We start from the raw sequence: 21428 nt of genomic DNA, 5'->3' as shown, positions 1-21428 counted from the left end.
ACAGCCACCTGTGAATACACTGTTTCTGCTACAGTTGTCCTGAGAGGTGCTGAGCAGTCAGGGAACTGTGTTAAAACAATCTGACAGTATAGAGCCAACATTTCTACTGGGAAGTAGCTAATAAAATATCAGTGATGTACATTTGCTTCCTTGCAGTGGTCAAGTGGTGGAGGGACTCTATGACTGTAAAGATGACCATCAGTGTGCAGAAATCTTCGACTTCACTACACACAGTATTGTAAACCAGAACTCCTTACCAGGAGTGCGCATCTGTGAAAACAGTGGATGCGCAACAGTAGTCATTGGCCACTTGTCTCTAAGTGTACTGCTTAAACCTGACATAAAGCGTGAATCGTGCGAAGATGAGGAGTATGGGAAGGAATTATACAATATGGAATTTGGGGCCACCTCCAGTTCTCTCACATCATTTGAGAACTATGAAAGTACTTATACTCTAGAGAGACTGTATAAAACTGAGCCTTGTGATGAAGACTATAGATATGGTCAAACTGTTGAAAAGACTTTCACTGAAGAAAAGCCCTTTGAGTGTAAGCAGTGTGGGAAATGTTTCAGTTCCTCCAGGTACTTTCGAAGGCACGAACGACGTCATCGAGCAAAGAAATGCTATATCTGTAAGCAGTGTGGGAAAGCTTTTGCTTTTCCCACTTACCTACAAACACATGAAAGAATTCACACAGGGGAGAAGCCATATGTGTGCCTGCAGTGTGGGAAAACCTTTGCTCATTCTCGTTCCCTTAAAACACATAAAAGAACTCACTCTGTTAGGGACCTCTTTGTGTGCAATTACTGTGGGAAAACCTTACGTCATTACAGTTCTCTTCAAATTCATACAAGAATTCACACGGGAGAGAAACCCTACGTGTGTAAACCATGTGGTAAAGCCTTCATTACTTACCGTTCCTTTCGAATACATGAAAGAATTCATACTGGAGAAACACCTTATGAATGTAAGCAGTGTGGGAACACCTTCATGCGTTGGATTCAGTTAAAAAAACATGAAATAATTCACAGTGGTGTGAAACCCTATGCTTGTAAGCTATGTGGGAAAAGTTTCACTTGTTCTGGCTCCCTGAGAACACATGAAAGAATTCACACTGGGGAGAGACCCTATGTGTGTGACCAGTGTGGATATAGCTTTACTCGGTTGAATTCACTTTTAAGACATAAAATAACCCACACTGGTGAGAAGCCCTACGTGTGTAATCATTGTGGGAAAACTTTTCCTCGTTCTGCTTCCCTTCGGAGACATGTCAAAATTCACACTGAGGAGAAGCCCTACGTGTGCAAGCAGTGTGGGGTTGCCTTTGCTAGTTCTACTGACCTTTTAGAACATGAGCAAACTCATATTGATGAAAAGCCTTACATATGTGAGCAATGTGGGAATGCCTTCGTGCTGTGGAGTCAGTTTCAGAAGCATAAAGCACTTCACGCCGTCCCAGTTTCCTACGTGTGTAAGCAGTGTGGGAAGAGCTTCACGTCCTCCAGGTCACTGAAGACACACGAGAGAATCCACACTGGCGAGAAGCCCTACGAGTGTAAGCAGTGTGGGAAAACCTTCCTGTGGTCTTACTCCCTTCAGAGACATGAAAAAACTCATACTGAAGGGAAGCTCTATGTGTGTAAAGAGTGTGGGGAAACTTTCCCTTATGACAGTCATCTTCAGGCGCATGAGAAGCTGCACTTTGACGATGAACCTTTTAACTGTAAGTACTGTGGGAAGCCCTTCTTCACTTTGAACCATTTGCATAGACATGAGTTACTTCACACTACCCTGGACTCCAGTGTTTTTTAGTAATATGAGAAATTTTTTTTTCCACTTTGTGGCTTTAATAGAAATAAGAAAAATCATACTGGGAAAAGACTGGATTTGTGCTAGCAATGTGGAAAAACCTTTTGATTTGTTTCATTGAAACAAACATGAGATGTCACAATGAGGAGAAAACTTTTTTTTTTAAATCAACGTAAAAATGGTTTTTGAGCTTAAAGCTTCTTGAAGTACATCAAAGAGAAATGGGCCTCTGACTGCAAGCAGTAGGGTAAAGCCTTCTGCAAGTCCCGGATCTTGGAGGAGACAGGAGAAAACTCACACCAGAGAAACTTTTATGTGTGTGTATGTGGTGTTGTAAAAAAGCCCTTTTCTGCTTCCCCATTCCCTCTGAATACGTGGAAGGAGTCACTGGAGAGAAACCTTTCATATATAGGCAACCTTGGATAGTCGTGGGTTATCACATTCTCTTACAGACATGAAAGAACTTACTATAGAGAAACCTTAAAAACAAGATTTGTGAACTCTTCATTATCAGCTTCATAGAACTCATAAGAATGTACGTGGGGAGAATTCCTATCAGTGGAAACCTATATGAACACCATTTGGTTCAGTGAACAGACAAGGAAAGAACTTGATATGGAGTGTTAGTCTTCTCAGAAGATGGTCAAGGTTTCATTTGGCATGGATGGAAACACATACCGGATGAAAACCTTGGCTGTTGAGAGACATTGGGAAATCTAGAGCAGTAGCGATTAAAAGTCCTTTGAATTTTTTTTTCATGTTTAATCTGATAAATGTCAGTATTATGAAGGACTGGACATATTATTATTATTATTTTTATAGCATGCTCCAGGAAATGCACACTCTGAAGAGAATGTTATCAGTACAGTATTTTGTATTTATTGAAAAATTTCAGGGGCTGATAGGGATGAGTTAGCCTTTAAGAGCATCTGCTGCTCCTTCTAAAGGACATTGAGTTAACCTTTAAGAGCATTTGCTTTTCAGCACCATGTCCAGGGCTCACAACTGCATGTGACTCCAGGTACAGGAGATCCAATTCTCCCTCACACACTTGTACACATAAAAATAAAACTTAATATTTTTCTAGTTTTTTTTTCCCCAGAGAACCTTTTGTTGTGTATCCCAGGTTGACCCAGAACTGTTAAATCTTCCAGCTTCTACCTTTTGAACGTTTAAAATGAAATGTCTGCTTCCACATTCACCATCATTAGCTCCTGTTAAGAGTCTATCTCTTGACTTGCTTTTAAATTTTACTCTACAAAAGCAAGCAGTCAGTAAGCAGAGCATTGAGTAATGTGGAGTGGCAGCTTCAGTGCATGAACTGCAGACCAGTAAGACCTACATATGAAAAATGCTGACAGGAATAGAAAGTGCATTTATTACATTTGTGAGACTTCTTAAAGCAATCATGTATTAGTTTAATGGGTGATATCTTTTTGTATCAAATAGGTAGATGCTTCTCATTGTAAATTATGTTGGATTCATTGGTGAACTGATATTTGAAGTGTGCCAGTCCACATAAATATCTTTAAAAGCATTTTAGTCTTTATGTGTGGGCATGTGAGTGTATGTAACATATACCCATGGCGGCTAGAGTGCTTTGGAGATAGCATTACAGACTTCGTGACATGTTTGAAATGTGTCACGGGATGGAAATCCTAGTCTTCATGATGTTAAGTACTCTTAACTGCTGAGCCCCTACATAAATGTCTTATTTTTCAATTATGTTTAATGGGTAGTTAAAAAAAAATGGCTTTGTGAATATTGGAATAGTCCTATTGGTTTTATTTGGCTGAATTAAAAGCATTTTGTGTATATGTTCATTTTTCATGAAAAAATGTATTTGTGTGTACAAGTGTGTTTTGGGGGTGCATTGTTTATGTGTTGCTGGTATGGTTGGTGTGTTCACAAAGTGAACAAAAGTAATATATTGGTGTCTTGCTCCATTGCTATGTTATTCCCCCAACTCAGAGTCTCACTGACCCTGGAGCTGGGCAGGTAGCCAGCAGCAGCATTTCTTGTCTCTACTCCCTGTAGTGCTCAGTATAGACACTGTAAAAGTTAGGTGGTTCTTCCTCCCAGCCCCATGTTCCCAGAAATAAGTCTCGGACTCAAAATATATTTACAAGTACCTTAGCCATATTGCTAAGCTCTTTTCTGACTAGATCATAACTAAAGTTAACCCATATTTTAACCTACATTCTGCCATGTGGCTGGTTACCTGTGCTGAGGTACTATGTGCCTATCTAGTCACATCTTCTGGGTAAATCTCCTGCCTCTGCCTCTGGCTGTATCCCAGAATCCTTTCTGTCTCCTGGATGTCCCACCTTCCATTTCCTGCCTAAGTCATAGGTCATGGGCTTTTTAATTGACCGGTACAATACAGAGGATATTCTCTCTAGAGGTACTCTCAGTCATTCCCAGCTTTTTATTGATAGGGAATAAAACTTGAGTCCTCGTGATTGCACAGCAAGTGGGCTCCCACTCAGTCACCTCCTCAGGCCTAAACCACATTTAAATTGATTGTTTCTATTGTTTATGTTGCTTTCTGATATGTTCTCACAATCCTGAGTATGTGTTCTTTTGACTTTGAAGTATTTTAAAAATATATTTTAGAATAACAAATGTTGATTTTGCTTTGTTTTTTCTATTCAGAAGGTAGGTGTAAGTATATTGTAATCATAGGTCAGACCATCTTTCCAAGTTGGCTTATTTCTTTTGAGAATTTCACACACATATACAATAAAAGAGACTCATGTATACTCACTCTTCCTCCTTCCAACTCTCCCTATTTCTTCCCAACACCCCCTTAACTTTGTCTTTAAAAATAACCTACTAGTTAGTGTTGCTCATACATGCATGAGTATGGGGCCATCTACTGGTTGATGGGTGACCTACATCTTCACAAGTGATTGCCTTCTCCACCCACCCCCACCCCCACAGTAGCTATTCACTGCCTATTCACAGTAGCTTCTCAGTAAGGGATATGCTGGGATTTGGGCTTACTTAATCTTACAATGTAGGTCTTGTGCATGCAGTCATATTTGCTATGAGTTCATGATTATAGTAACCATGTCCAAAACCAAAAAAAATACCCAGCGTTTCACAGCACTCCTCCCTCTGGCTCTTGTATTCTTGTTGCTTTTTCTTTGATGTTCCCTGAGCCTTGCTGATGGTGTCTATTTAGAGGTGAACATTCAGTCTCTCTTCATAGCCCTTTGACCAGTTGTGTGTCACTCCACTGACAGCTGTCCACTGTAAAAAGAAGCTTCTCTGACCAAAGTTGAGAGCAGTCAGGTGCTAAGAGCTGGGTGGATAGCAGGAACTTAGTTTTTAGGGGTTTTTCTCTTTTTCTTTCTTTCTTTTTTTGTGTAGGCCAGATTGTTGTCATCTTGTGCTTAATATTTATTTTAAGTCATGAACTATTATCATTGTCATGTGTGTGTGTTTATATAATTTTACTGTGTAAATTTTGCTTTTCATGTATATTTCATTTTCATTATAATTTCTCTAGTTATTACACTAAGAGATATATTGGTATTACTGCCTTACTAAACCCATGTGTTCAGTAAATTTACTAACTATATACATGGTGAGTGGCTCATCTGTAGAAGGATTCTCCTGATATTTTTGAGAGAACTAGTGTTTTAATTTAGGAGGTCTTACAGGGATTGGTGTGCTCTCTGTTGGATGCACTGAGGGCTGACTGTAGTTATGTTCTTGTAGTCACAACGGTTGTTACCCGGAAGACTGAGTGCTGGATTAAAGGGGGATGGAATTCAAGAGATGTGCTAGTCTACCAGTGAGTAGGAGGTACTTTCCTATTTCATGAATCAGAATGCTTCACAGGTTTTCAACATAAGGTGTCCTTTTAGAATGCCTTTCTGTCATGGTCATTAAGGAACATTGCTCACTGGTGGAGGCTTGGGACATGTCCTTCAATGGCAGAAGATGTGCCTTGCTGTGTGAGGTGAACAGTAGTGTTCTGAATTATTTTGTATTTCTTAGTTTCTATATAAACACTAATATTTACTATAATATGATGGATGCAGTTGACCACATATATAGGTGTGCCTAGAGTTTCCATAACATTACATTACGATAAGTAAAGTGGGAATATAAGAAAAGCACTTTACACTCAACCTAGTGGTCATCACACCTTAGCCTAGTCTACAGCAACAACCCAACCTAGTGGTCATCACACCTTAGCCTTGTCTACAGCAACAATTTTGGCCACACTTACATTTTCCTTAAGTTGGAGAAAGGGGTTTTTTCTTCGTATATAGTTTTTTTTTTATTTAAATGTTTTTTAAATTGTATGTTGGCAAAGTTATAGGTTTTCAAATGACATTATAACCCAGGTTTCCATGTACTTTAACCATAATCACTAACTGATCCTTGTTCCCGTTTCTTCTCCGCAGTGGTCCTGTTCTCCCAAATAAACTCACTTAGGACTTCATCTCTCTAGTTTGTTAAAATCTAGATTCTGTTCTGTATAGAAGGAACACCGTTTGGGACTGAGCTGTCACTTACATATCGATCTCCGGTTCCGTCCATTTTCCTGCTAATAACAGTTCTTGGTGACCTAGAATAGTCTACGCTTTATATATGCTACATTAAAAATGAACAATGTTTAGTTTATCTATTGATGGGCACTTAGGCTGACTCTGTAGTTAGTGCAGTGAGTGAGTAGGAACATGAGTACAAGTGTTTCCAGTATAATCTGATTGAGATTCCTTTTGTTGTGTACTAAACAATAGTACCACAGGGTCTTAAGATAGTAGATTTTGATTTTTGGTGAAACTTATTTTGTTATTTGTTATTTGTTATTATGGTGACCATGCTAATACCCATTTCTAGGAGCAGCCATACATTCTCACCAGTTTTTGTTTTAGTTTGGTGTCTTGATAGCTATTCACACTGTGGTAATAAAGTTAATTGAATTGAGAATTTTCACGTAATTATTGGTATTTGTATATTGTTTGAGAATGGATTGTTTCCCCGTGTGTTAATTCAGTTACTTCTTCATTTGTAATATAATTTTTTGTTGCCGTGTACTGGTTTTCTCATCATGTTTTGTTTACCTTAAGTGCTTTTAAGCTTGCGCTGTCTGTGTGTGCGTGTGTGCATGTGTGTGTGTATGTATGTGTGTGTGTGTGTGTACTTTTTGTATGTTAATCCCTTGTCAGATGAATTTGAGAGTCCAAAGATATTTTTCCCCACTCTATGGCTTTCTCCGATAATTGTTTCCTTTTTCTTTATAAAAGCTCTTTAACTTCTTGCAGTTATTAACTCCCATTTAAACTTTAGGGGGTTTTGTTTGTTTTGTTTTTAACATGAGTTCTTGCTTTGTAGGTCTGACTGGCCAGGAATTTGCTACATACATGAGGCTAGCATCTAATTTACAGCTCTCTTCCTTCCTCTGTTTTTCTGGGTGTTAACATTGTAGTCCTGAGCCTCTAATGTCCATTCCCTATTTGTCATGATTCCTGTAAACTATTAGATTCAGAATGCCATTGTTTATGCCTATAGCTTCATGTATTCTGTAGATTTTCCTCTGAGTTTTCAAGTTTTGTTGGCCTTGCGTTAAGGTTCAGTTTGTGTTGCTTTTATACAGAATGATAGATGGATTTAGTGATATTCTTGTACCTACAATGTTGATTTCCTATTGAGGCCATTTATTATCCTATGCATGATTTGGATACCTTCAGAAATCAGGTGTGGCTACATGGTTATTCTGAGACTGTACCCTTCCATTGCTCTGCGTGTCTGTTCTTAAGTTGTATTATTTCACTCTGGTTTTAGAACATAATTTAAATTGGTGTCGTGATAACTCTGGCTAGCATTTGGTGTCGTGATAACTCTGGTTAGCATTTGGTGTCGTGATAACTCTGGCTAGCATTTGGTGTCGTAATAACTCTGCCTAGCATTTGGTGCCGTGATAACTCTGGCTAGCATCACTCTTTTTGCTCAGTGTCGCTTTGACCATTTGGAGTATTTTGGCTTTCTTAAAGTTACGGGATTGTGTTTTCTATTTCTGGAACTAATGACATTGAATTTTGAGGGGGCATGTGTGGAGTCTGAACACTTTACACTTTTTCATATTACTGTGGTGGTGATTTGTGAGCATAGGAATGCTTTCCATTTTCTAGAGCCTTCAGTTCTTCAGTGTTTTTAAATAGTCACTATTTCCTCAGCTTGACAAAGTTTATTCACAGGTGAATTAGACTTTTTGTCTTATTACTTGTTTCTTAGGCTTTTTTAAGATTTTTTTTAAAAATTATTTTATCACCATTTTCATTGTCATATAAGTGGCTACTTGTTTTTCTATACTGACTTTATTGTACTACTTGAGTGAAGTAATGATTAGATGTCTTGGTGTGGCACTTTGGGTCTTTTAAGAATATGAACATAGGAACAGTTAAGAGCACTGGCTCCTCTCCTAGAGGACTGACACTTGATTCCCAGCACCTATGTGGCACCTCACAACTGTAATTCCAGTTCAAAGGAATCCTACACCCTCTTCTGATCTCTGAGCACCAGACATGCACATGGTGCACAGAAAGACACACAGGCAAAACACCCATACCAGGTAATGATAATAATTTTAATAAGATAATCATATTGTCCACAAATAGAGATTTGGCTTCATTTTACTTCCGTTTTCTTTCTTCAGCATTCAGGGTTGAACCAAGGACCTTGTGTGTGGTAGGCAAGCGGTATACCACTGAAGTGCAGCCACACAATTGTATCTCTTTCCGTTCTCTTTTTAAATTTTCCAGCTGAGAATGCAAGAGATATATACGGCAGAGGAGAGAAAGTGGACTCCACCTTGTATAACTCCTGATAGTTGAAGAGATCTTTCGGTTTTCCTGTTTGGTATAGTCTTGGCTCTAGTTTTGACTTGTGTAACATCTCACACATGAGGTGTCTTCCTTCTCCTAATTTCAGGATATTTTCATCAGGGAACATAGGGCTTTGAAGTCCACTTCTCCGTGTATTTAGGTGATCAGGGGTCTCAATCCTTGAATATCTATATTCTTTACATTTACTGATTGATATCTGTGGAAACATGCTTATATGCAAAGAATTAAATTCACCTGATAATAGTTTGTGGTGTTTTTAATATGTTGACTTGGTTTGAGAGCATAATCTTGAAATTTTTTTTTTTTTTAATTTTCATCAAGGAAGTTGTGTTATAGTTTTCTTTGTTGTTAAGTCCTTCGTAGTTTTGGCATCATGGTAATACTACTACCTTTTAAGAATAAATTAGTGTTTCTTCCCTTTATATTTAGTGAAATAGTTTGGGAGGTGTGGTAGAATTCAACAGTGAATTTGTCAAGCCCTGTGTTCTCCTTGTGGAGACAGTTCATGTCTAGCTTAAGGATGTTGCCCGTTTACACTGTTCACATTCCCTTGACTTACTTTTTTCATTTGTTTATTTTGTTTTGTTATTGATTGGGAATTTTATACATACACTAATGCATTTTGATCAAGCCCACACACTCCCATTCCTTTCCCTCTAATTCTTCCATCCCTCCTACCACTTATATTCTCAATTTCATTTGTTCTCTTCCATTTTTAACGTACAGTCTCCTTAATGTTTCCAGAATATACATGGGTGCAGCCCATTTTCTGTGGCATGAGTAGCCTCTCCCTTACCCAGCAGTCATCACTTGCCAGTAGCTACTCAGGAGTGGGCCTTTCTGCACACCTCCCACCTCCATGCTGGGAGTTTTGTCTGGCTTGAGCTTCTGTATGCAGTCACAGCTGTTGTCAGTTAGTCTGTGCAACTGTTGTATCTAGAATGCACTGTTTGACTGTAAGAATCCACTCTCTGGCTCTCACATTCTTTCAGCTCTATCATCTGTAATAATCCTCAGTCCTTTGAGAGAAGAACTGTGATGTAGGTAGATGTTCCATTTAGAGCTGAGCCCTCCAAAATCTCTTATTCTCTGCATGTTGACCAGTTGTGAGTCTATTAATTACCATCTACTTCAAAAACAACAACAGAACTTATCCTCTGTAATGAAGATACATTTTTCTATGGGTATAAAGATACCCTTTAACAGAATAATAGTAGATTATTAGAAAGTTCTTCACATTAATGCTGTCAGACTTGGGTTTTATCTTGTATGGATTATGTGAAATGGTCCTGAAATCCAGTCAGAGTGGTTGGTTGTTTATTCCAACATTTATGCCATACTCATGGCCATGTCTTGTCAGACTGATCTGTAATTGTAGCTCAGAGGCTTCTCAGCTGGGTAAGCTTGATGTTTAGTCTTCTCCCTTGGTAGTATGCACAGCATCACCTAGCGCTATGAAAGCTAACCAGTAGGATGAAGCCTCTAGGTCAGTATCAGCTATGATTTCTTAATGCTCTATGACTCAATGTGTGGTGTCTTCAGTAATAAGGTCTTACTGTCAAGTTCACTGTGTTAACCAAGGACAATCGGAATAGCCTATAATACTTGGAGGGGGAGGCCTATGAAACCTCCAACTTTTGGCCTAATTTTGATATTTCATGTGTGTCCTGAAGTTCTTGATTTTCCGGTTTATTGTAATATAAGTTTTCAAAGTATCCTCAAATCATTCTCTTGATTTCATTTTCTGTGTATTGTAATCTCTCCCTTTTCAGCTCTAACTTTATTCATATGAATAAGTGTATAAAAGAAAACATAAGATAATAATGAAGTACTTAATTAAATTTTGTAACTATTATGACTGCCTGAAAGTTGTGTAAGGAGCAGCTACATGGTTGAAGTTCTTTGAGTGGTCACCCCTTCTCAGTGTACTTTTTGGTGATGCAACTGACTTTGAGTCACCCTTATTCCTGTAAGTAATCCCTTATTGATACTTCTGTAAGTAAATCTCAATAAAATCATTGTTCTCCAAGTTGGTCTTTGGTGCTATTATTACTTTGGTGTGATGCTGGTTTGACTTGTAGTCAGTGGACATTTGGTCATGTCAGCCTTTGAACTGCCTGCCACACTGTATTCTCTAATAACAGACTCTTCCAGGGGGGGAAGGTGTGAGTCTAAGCAGGAACCTCTTATCATTCTGTCTTTTCAAGCTGTTGCATGACAGCTGAGAACTACCCTGACAAAAGCTAGGTGTTGGACCTGCATGATGGCTCAAAGCTTAAACGAACTTGCTGGGAGGCCAGAAGACCTGAGTTTTATTTCTGGGAGCCACATTGTGGAAGGAAAAAATCACCTTCTGCAGGTTCACCTTCCACCCACTTTCATTCACACAAAGAAATACGTGTAACGTTGTAGAGTGAAAAATTATAAAGGCCATTTTATGAAATATGTGTAAATTTTTCGCCTTAGACCTTGGGCAGAAAAGCACCTGCCAGCAGGTTTGGGTCCATCTAATTAGTTACAGAGGAGGGGGAGTTACAGGACAAAGGCCTGTTAAGAACATCCCAGAAACTGACTGGCCAAGGGAAGAACTACACCCTGCCCCCATGGTACGGCCTACTAGTGTTCAAAAAAAGTAAAACAACCAATCCTGTGCACCCGCGCGAAAGTTCGCTTTTTCCCTACCCCGCCCATATATAAGCGCTATGCCCCTGAGCCACGAGGTCAGTCCCTCTATCCCCTATGTGAGATATGGGGATATGGGCTGGCCCAGAGCTCTGATATAATAAACCACCTCATGTGCTTTACAGCAAGACCGCTCTCGTGTGTCCTTTGGGTGCGTGCTATCCTGTGACTTAAGTGGACCTCCTTTCTGGGGAGTCCCGGACCTTTCAACATCAATGGTTTCCAAGAGTCAGTCCAGCCTGGGAGTGTCTTCATTTTAGAGGTTGCCCTTTCATGTTCAGAGCTGCCCAGGCCCCAGCATACTTTCTGACTTCCTGTTTCCATCCTGTCAAGCCTTGCCCATATCAGTTTTAACATTTAGTGAAAACAAATGGAGGCCAAGGTATTACCCCCATTGTAAATGTGTGGGAAAAGTAAAGTGAGCACTAACATATGCAACAGAGGTGGTAACTGAGGAAATCTAGCATTTTGCCTGTCTACTTTGTACATTTTTTTTTCTTTTAAGCACTCTTAGTATTAAAGCAAATGAAGGAGAAGATGGGATGTGACCTCCTCACTAGGATGTGAGCTCAGGACTTAGTCTGGTCTCACTTAGCCACAAACTGTGTTCCAGGGTGGCAGATTCAGATTTAGAGGTGTGACTGGCTACAGGCTTGGGTTTATAAGCTCTCACAATAATACTCAGGCTAACTCACTCACTGACTCCAGGTCTCTTCTTAGGGTGGTACCTCATTGAAAAACTAAGATAAGTAAAAAACCCCTGCCATCAGACCTCATGACCAGCAAAGTTTGATCTCTAATCCACATGGTACACTGAACAGACTACTTAAAGTTGTCCTGTGACTTTCATACTCAGTCATGGCGAATATATATGTGTAGCTATTGATGGCTTTTCTGCGCCTGCCCTAGCTCCTGAATAATGACAAGGAGACATTAATCATTAACTTAGGCACTGTAGCTGGGCAGATTTCTGAGTTATTTTAACCTGGCAGTACTGGCCTGGCCTACCTCCCAGCCACATGGCCTGTTACCTGCCCATCCTAGTCTCATTCTGGCACCTGTTTCTTCATCTGTGTCTGACTGGAAACTTCTATTTCAAGTTTCTACCTGAAACCCTTCCTTTCAGTCCAGAAGTACTGTCTTAATTCTACAGCCCAGCTATTGGCCATTTAGCTCTTTGACCAGTCAGAGTGTGCTGGAGAATAAAGTTTATAAAATAGTAAGGCTTCATATATGTATAGTATGTTTCATAATAATGACAATACCGAAGTTCGTCCTGTAATCAGATCTCTGCAGGCACAGAAATCAACACAATGACATCACTTGCACCATAACATTACTCCAAGGTGCATGTACATGCATACTAAATAAAGAAAACTTAAAGTCTTATTATACTAAGAGTTTATATAAGCCAGTCCATGAGAGACTTATGTTCCCTGTGTTCCTATCGATTATGTAGTCTTTGTCTCAAGGGAGAGTGGAGAGTGGGTGGTTATATTCCGGTTTCTCTACTCCGGGTTTGTTTAATCTGATCCTGTCCCAGAATGTGAGAGGCTCTTTCATTTATTGTGTAAAGTTCTCCCCACTTCAAACCATTTAGATACAGTGCATTCTCTGAATATCATAGTCTCCCAAAATTGGACCACAGTAACACCCATCTTTAGGACTGGAGAAGTGGTTCAGTGTGTTGCTTGTCTGGTTCCCAGCAGCCATGCCAGTTTACAACTGCCCTGAACTTTAGGATCAGTGGCTCTGACACCCTTTTCTAGCCTCCTTGAACATCTATACATATGTGGCGCACACACACACACACACACACACACACACACACACTTTAAAAAAAAAAAAGTAAAACCTATCATGCTGAATCATGGTTTTTCCCTTTTTGTGTATTAAAGAGCAGACAGGATATTTCTTTTGTCACTTCCACCTTCCTTTTCATGTGAGTCTTCCTGTGAATCCCAAGGTTTGGGATCTTAGGAAGGGTTCTTTGCATTTATCTGAACTGTACTATTCATCCTTTGCATCCTGCTAGGTATTAACAAATTCCAAACCAACACCTATTCACTTTTCCATTTCGTCTGTGAAGTAATAGGTTACTTTAGAGGATAGTGTCTTTTCCCCATTGTAATCCAATTCCCTTTTAACATGTGCATGTTGGGGGCAGGACAAGCAGCTCAGCCTCGGTTCTGTGTCTTAATATGCATAGCAAAGTTACCCTACTGCTGATACAGCCTTGTTAAGATCCCTGCCTATACATAGTACTTCTAGGAATTGTAATATTCTTTGCTCCATCAACGCTTTCAAAGCATTTCTGTACTTAGAGATGTTCTTCCTGCCTTTATACATGGCTTAATGTTTTCTCTTGAAACTTTCATTATACTTTCTTCTCGTGTTGTATATGTGTATACTGTATGTACTATAATATACCATAAGAATGTCCTTATGTGATCCTTTCTGTTTGTTGTGTTAAAATGCCTCTTAGTCCTGACTTGGCCTCTTTACTCAGAATTCAGAAGTTTTCTGGTATTGAAAATATTTTCCTTGATATTGAAAAAAAATTTTTTTTCTGCCTTTCACACAAGATACTCCATGCCCATAATTCATAGATTTGTTTTTTATGGTTTTTACAGTGTTAGAACACTTCCCATTTATCTATCCATTCTTTCACTTTTCTTTTTTTCTCTTTCCCTCCCTTCCTCCCTCTCTGCTCCCCCCTCTCTCTTTATACACACACACTCTCTCTCTGTCTGTCTGTCTCTCTCTCTCTGTCTGTCTCTCTCTCTGCAGGTACATATAGAAAACCACCTATGCACACTCATGAATGTAGGGGGGAAAGTCAACCTTGGATGGTTCTGTAAGAATAAATTGTAAAAATGAAATTTTAGGTCTCAACGTGAGTTTCTTAGGCTCAGAGTTTCAATTTACACTCAAGTGTTAGCTGCCCCTGGGGTGCATTCCAAGGGCTTGAATAAACATTCCAAAGGCACAAAAGACCCAAGATAGAGGCAATAAAACACCTGGGTAAACGGAAGTCACTTGAAAGGAATTCTCCCAGGAGCAAGATACAGATGTAAATTAGGATAATTGGGATGGGGGCTAGATGGAAACCAGGCTTGGGAACGGATGTTTGATATATCCAATCATATGTAACCGCGCCAAACTTTCCCGCTCTCCCCAACCCCTACCCATAAATATCCCAAGTTTCCTGGGCTTGGGGTCGGAATCTCTATCTCTTGCGTGAGATATATTCCGTCCCGAGGGCCCTCGTCATTAAACCTCCTCTGCAATTGCATCAAGAAGGTTTCTCGTGTGTCCTTGGGTTCGTGCAGGTCCGGACTTGGGTGAGAGTCCCCTTTTGGGGTCTTACAGTTCCTCAGAAGTTGTCAACCTAAGTTTTTGAGATAGATTCTTTCATGGGGACAGTGAGTGTATTGGTCACTTGGCTAATGAGTCCAGTTTGAGCCACCTGTCTCCACTTTCCCTATTCTAGGATTCTAAGTGCACTGCCATGCTCATATGGTACCTAAGGTGAACTGAGGTCTTTGTGGCATACAGGGCAAGCAGTTTACTAGTCAAGTTGTTTTTTAACCCATTGGTTAGATTTTGAATATTCTGTTGATTTTTTTCTTTTTTAAATTTATTTTTTATTTTATGTGTTTGAATGTTTTACCTGCATGTATGTTTGTACACCATGTATGTGCTTGGAGGCTAGAAGAGGGCTTATATGTTTTGGTACTAGAATTGCAGATGGATGTTAGCCGCAGTGGCCCCATGCTGAGGCATGCCCTTGAGGAATCAGACATAATAGTCACCTACCATGTAGGTGCTGGGAATTGCACTTGGGTCGTATGGAAGAGCAGCCAGTGCTCTTTACAAACTGCGCCATCTCTCCAAGGTCAGCCAGGGTGAATGAGTGAGTCCCCGTCAGCACTCTTAAAACAACTGATGAAAACTTGTTGTTGTTATTTTTTCATTGACCCAGAGGCAGAGGAAAAGTGGAGGTTGATTAACATTGCTTTTGTATTCCAATTAGCTCCAGACAGTAGAATGAAGCTACAGAGACTTAAAGGATGAAGGAAGAGAACCTTTCCAAACTACTAGAAATAACTACTGAAGTTTGTAATGATAGAATCAGGAAGAATGACCATTCAAACAATGATGGTGACCTTCTACGAGGACCAAAGGCCTTGGCCACAGGGACCTAAGCTCCCAGGCCCAAACCACTTACCAGGAACAAGAAATCTCCCTCATCACTCCAGAAGAATCAATGTGCATATAGTAAGGAAATGGGCCATTGGAAAAATGAATGCCCCCTCTGCAACAAACCAAAAAGTCCTCAACCTTGGGGACAACTGAGAGCTGAAGATGTTCAGCCTTGGAATCCCTTCTGGAGCCCAGGGTAACTTTCAAAGTGGAGGGAAAGCCAATCGACTTTTAGTCAATACAGGGGCTCAATTATTAGTTCTGCAACATCTAGAAGAACCAGACTGCAGCCATCTTGAATAAGAAGGGAATTATCTTGCCAGCAATTAATTGTTTATTCCCACATCAATGAATATAACTGATATAATACCTCAGAGATGATCTCAAGGACTAACTTGTATTTTTTTTTTAAACAGTGGTGATGATTCAGTGTGAGAGAGAACCGCAGTGGCCCCATGCTGAGGCATGCCCTTGAGGAATCAGCCATAAGACAGGCTTAGCATAACAGGGAGTTTAATTGGGGGAAGGACGGAGACCTACCTGGAAAAGGGGTAGAGGCAGAGAAAGGAGGAGGACAGAGAAGGACAGAAAGAGAGAGGAAGAGAAGAGGCCAACCAGGAGAGGGAGAGACAGAAAGAGACAGAAAGGGAGATACACACACAGAGGTCTTCTTACATGCCTGGATCCTGGCTCGAACCTGGTGGGTAGCTGTTGCTATGTAACTGTTGGGTGGAGCCTAGAGGAATAGCTAACACTAACCTTAATCTAGATAATTCTTCACAGCATGAAGGTTTGTCTCCTAGATCATTCTTGATTCTGTTAGTGATAACTCTTAACAATTGTCTTGGCTAATCTTAGTTATCAACTACTACATCTAGAATCAGCTAAAACCCAAGAAACTATTCTCACCTGTGAGGGATTTCTTGATTGGATCATTTGAGGTCAAAAGACCCACTCTAAGTCCAGGCCATACGATCTGGTGGCAGCTCACATGTAAGAAAATGAAAGAAGGAAGCTTTTGCTTTTCGCCTACTTGCCCGTGTTCTCACTGCAAGTTTGTCTCCTCTGTGGCTATCTCACTGGTGTTAAAACCTACATCTTCAGGATTCCAGTGGAGACTGAAGATAGCTGAGATCTCTAGCCTTGTGGACTGAACAATTACCAGATTCTTGGTCTTTCTGTTGGGAGACAGCCATTGTTGGATTAGCCTGACCACGGCCTGTAAACCACTCTAATAAATCCCCCTTTAAAGCATACAGATTCATTTTATGGGTTGTGTTCTTCTGGAGAATCCTGATTAATGCAACCTTTAGACTATTTTAAAGGCTTGTCTTAAAAATTATAGAATGTTATTTGTTTCTGGAAAAGGTGACAGTGCTGAATTAGAAGTGTTCTGTAGAATATGTGAATATGTACCATCCTTCCCTGGTTTTGCTCTCCATTGACATTATTCTCTAGAAACAGTGATATTGGGGCCTGAAAGATACCCCAGCTTTTAAATGCACTTGGTGTTTAACAATATAACTCCTATGAACTGGGTTCAACCTCAAGAACCTACATTAAACATAGAAGGAAAAAACTCATTCTACAGAGTTGCCCTGTAATCTTCAAATGTATGAGCCTAAACATATATATGCACATAAAATAAAAAATATATAAGTGGTTATGTTAATTTTTAGTGCAGTGACTTACCCCTAATCAGATCTGTATAAGTTACTTGCTTCATTGCTGTGGCAAGGTACTTAAGAAGAAAACCTAAGTGAACAAGGGTTTACTTTGGCTCAGAGTTCAAGGCATGGCAACAAGAGCTTAAAGCAAATGGTCATGCTGTGTCTGTAGTTGAGAAACAGAGTGGCAATGTTAGCATTTCTATTGTCTTTATTTTCTTTGTAGTCCAAAATCTCATTCCAAAAAATGCTGCTGTCCACATTTAAGGTGAAACTTCTCACCTGAATTAATGTAATCAACCTATTTCCTCACATTCCCAGAGATTTGTTTCCTAAGTGATACTAGGTCCTGTCAGATTTAAATAAATGTGTATACCCTCAGATGCTATATTCAATATTTATGTAAAAACGTAGCGAGGATTCTAAGAAAAAACAGGTGATGTCAAATCAGCATATGGTTGACATCAACTGTTGGGAAAGCTGTCATTCTTTGTGTTCAGGGCAGGAAGGAATCCCCAACAATAACAGTTCCCAGAAGACTTAAACATTTTCTTTTTGAATTTTGAAGAGCATGGAGCATTTGGGTCATTAGAAAACTCAGAATTTTATGAATGTTGTGATAGTGACACCATGTACAGAGAGAAGACAGCATGACCTATGAGGTCATGCTCACCAATTGTGCTGTTGTTTTAAGATAACTTCAGTCCATTGTCCGAATTGTTGTGTGAGTCTTAGAATGTGAAACAGCCAGAGTATGGTGAACAAGGCAAGAATTAATCATGAAGAATGTAGTATTATGTCAACTTTTAATGACTACTTATGCCTTGAGCTTAAGTACTGTAAGGGTCTCACTGCCCTGTGAAAACGTATGTGAGTTCATTTAGGAGTGAGTCTATGACCTTTGTGGCTGTGAACTTCTCCCTGGATGAGTAGGCTATCCTGAATCCATCCCAGAAGAACATTTACCAAGAGGTAATGTGAGAAGCCTTAAGGAACCTAATCTTTATAGGTAAATATGTCATCGTTCCCTTAATCAGTCAAACAATTAATATTTGTGGTTTATCATCACTGCTGCATGAACTGAAATATGCTTAAGAAATTAGTGAATATGTAAGATGGGTTTATTGAATGCCATAAATTTATTTAAAATCTAGTAATAATATTTTCACTGTAAGAATTCATAATGGTTTCTCTGGATCCATATTTTAGGAAACATAAGGAAACATTAAAGCACTGAAGATGGAACACCAGAATTCATGGGAAAAAAACTAAGATAAATTGTGCCTCAGGAAACACCCATGTTTCTTGAGAAGTATGCTATGATCAGACATGTTACCAAGAAATAAAAGAGACAAGTACATCCAGCTTCAAACTCAGTTAAGTTCAGGAAATTTTTGGCAAAACTGAAGACATATTTAGTATCAGGAGTAAATAATATTCCAAATATTCCCATATAGGAAACAACTGACAACAATACTCAAAATGATACTTCAGTGTGCTTCACATGTACCAACTTTATTCCATACAAAACTAAAATTAAAATAGTCAATTATCTATAAGCTTTTGGTATAGGGTATATATGAAGCAAAAGTAAGATTTCTTTTAACAGGGACAAATTGTTAAAACATCTCATTTTGGACATAAAAATTTCAAAATGTAGTATGATTTTGTCCATTAGCGTTGGGTATTACATTTGTATTACTGTGACATAGACATTTTTGCCTGACATGGAGATAATATAACAACCATTAATGAATACCACTGTTTTTATTGTAGCTGTTCTCAAGTAAAGTTCCAGACCATTCAGTGAAGACACATTCAAAAATTCTCACAGCACATAGAACCTACATTTTTTTTTTTACTAAATCTTAAATAAGAAAAATTTAATACACTTTTGCTTTCTTTCAGTAATCAACTGGTAGAGAAACTCTGAATGTAGGAAATGTTATTAGTATACAGAAATCTTCAACTTCTATTGTAAACTAGGACTCTTATCCATGGTTACATAAATGTGGAAGCAATGAGTGTCCAAAAGTAGTTACTGGCCATTTATCTCAAAGTGTGCACCTTAAACCTATACCAGTTCACAAATCATATGAAGATCAGGAATATGGAAAGAAACTGTATAAAAATTGTGACAGTGTGACAAAGATTTCAGATTTTATAAAGATCATGAAAAGACTTTCACTGAAGAAAATTGTAAGCAAGATGGGGAAGTTTTCAGTTCTTTCAGGTCTTTCCAAAAGTATGAACGATACCAGGGCAAGACATCCCGTGTATGTAACCAATGGGGGGAAAGCCTCCACTTGTCCCAGTAACCTACAAAGTCGTGAAAGAACTCACACTGGTATTATGAGAGTAAGCAGTGTGAGAAACCTTTCTCCAGCAGTATTTCTTTCAAAGATATGAAAACTCACACTGGAAAGAAACCCTATGCATGTAAGTGATGTGGAAAGGGCTTCATTTTTTATACTTCGAATCTTGTGCATGAAAGGACCATGGAGGAGAAACCTCTTTAAGCATAATCAGTCTGGGAAAGCCTTCATTACGTCTACATACCCTCACGTACATAAACACACAGAAAAACCTTACATGTGTAACCAGTGTGAGAAAGCCTTGTTGTCATAACAATTACAAAAACATGAAGTAATTCACAGTGGTGCGAATCCTTATGTTTGTAAGCAATGTGGGAAAAGCTTCACTTGTCTTGGTTCCCCAGAAACATATGGAAGAAGTCACCCTGGAGAGAAGCCCTATGTGTGTAAGCAGCATAGGGAACCCTTTTATTCTTAGTCCCTTATAGAGCATGAAAGAATTCATACTGGAGAGAAACATTGTATATGCAAAAAATGTGCGAGAGCTTATTTCACTTCTGTGGAAGGATGCACAGTTGAGAACATTCTAAAATACACGTGCCATGAGAAATGTACATGCTTGTTCTGGTACCTTTTGAAAACATGAAAGGATGTACATGGGAGAGAAGCTCTATATGTATTCACAGGTTTGAGAATGCTTTCATTTCTGACTGTGTCTTTTGGAAATGTATGGTAAAGTCTTACTAGCTATCATTCCTTTGGATACCTTGATACCCTTTGATACTATTAAATGGTACAGTTGACTACATGAACCTGGGAGAGCAGAACCTAAAAATGAGGTAAACTAAAGTCTCATGCAGTAGCCACTTTATTCCGAGAATCAGAAAATTTATACACGGTGGGTTAAGAGTCACTAAGCTGGGAGGTGGTAGTGCACGCTTTTAGTCCCAGCAAGCTTCAGAGGTTGGAGAACCTGAGCTGAAGATCTCTGCCTTGTGTCCCTGACCAGGCTTTCTGCCACACCCAAGCCCCAAGATGAAAGTCCTTCAGGATTGGCTTCCATAGGAAAGCTCTTGCCTGAACCTGTCTGCACTTCATTCTCAGCCACGGCTTGGTTGTCTGTCTAATTATTGTTGCTTAGTTTCAATTGTAATAATAGAGGCCTGGAGTAGGTGGAGAAACATTTAGAAATCTTCAAGAAGTGTCTCTCACATCCTTTCAAACTGCTGGTGATGGTGTTTTTGCTTCTTTTGCCCCAGGAGATGGGGCAGGGGAGTGGGGATTTTACTAGTTTATTGTTCAGTGAGGGTGACTGTGAGTTGTAGCATGGGCTGGGACAGCACCTTTCTGCTTGCCATGCGCTAGAATATACCCCTTTGTTTCTTAGGGGTGGTCTGTAAGGCCCTTGTCCTTGGTGCTATTGCTGTGAAGGGTGTGATAAAAACCTTTCCTGGCGACATCACTGGCCTAGTTTCCAGGAGCTGGTCCTAACTACTTACTCAACCAGCAAGTAGTAGTCACTGCTCTGCTCCACATAGCACAGGTCAGGAGGGGTTTGCACTTCAGAGGGCATGGACATGAAGGCAAGCCATGAAGGAGCATGCCAGAGTGGCTGTGACAGGCACTGCAATGGGAAGGGGAACTGTTGTAGGAAATATTTAAAAAGAACAGCAAGTTCCCGTGCTATACCCAGCTATTCTCAGCTCCAGTGGTCTCGCTGGCCAGTTCTTATCTCGTGGAGACTCTGACTTGGAGCTCCAAAATCTCTTCACCCAGCTCGCTAAGTTCCCACTGGCGGGTCACTACCAACCCCCCATGGCCTTTGTGGTGTGCATCTGGCAAACTCACGCTTTGCCACCATATCTTTCTCTCTTGAACCCAG

General features: G+C 39.7%; 1 protein-coding gene across 6 annotated transcripts in view; it reads left to right on the top strand.

Moving 5' to 3' along the window:
• LOC143435938 (uncharacterized) overlaps nucleotides 1-21428 on the top strand; it is a 77849-nt gene that overhangs the window by 12231 nt on the left and 44190 nt on the right. For 2 of the 6 annotated variants that reach the window (XM_076919691.1, XM_076919694.1), the window contains exon 4: nucleotides 133-10705. In XM_076919691.1, the coding sequence (XP_076775806.1) occupies nucleotides 133-1813 (1681 nt within the window). In that variant the 3' untranslated portion in view covers nucleotides 1814-10705. Of the gene's footprint in view, nucleotides 1-132; nucleotides 10706-15394; nucleotides 15647-21428 lie in introns of those variants that run through there. The other 4 variants (XM_076919693.1, XR_013106237.1, XM_076919695.1 and 1 more) reach the window with 4 other exon arrangements.

This window comes from Arvicanthis niloticus, chromosome 22 (assembly GCF_011762505.2).
Source record: "Arvicanthis niloticus isolate mArvNil1 chromosome 22, mArvNil1.pat.X, whole genome shotgun sequence".
Lineage (NCBI taxonomy): Eukaryota > Metazoa > Chordata > Mammalia > Rodentia > Muridae > Arvicanthis > Arvicanthis niloticus.
Note: the sequence above shows the minus strand (reverse complement) of the source record. Positions and strands in the feature narration are given on the sequence as shown.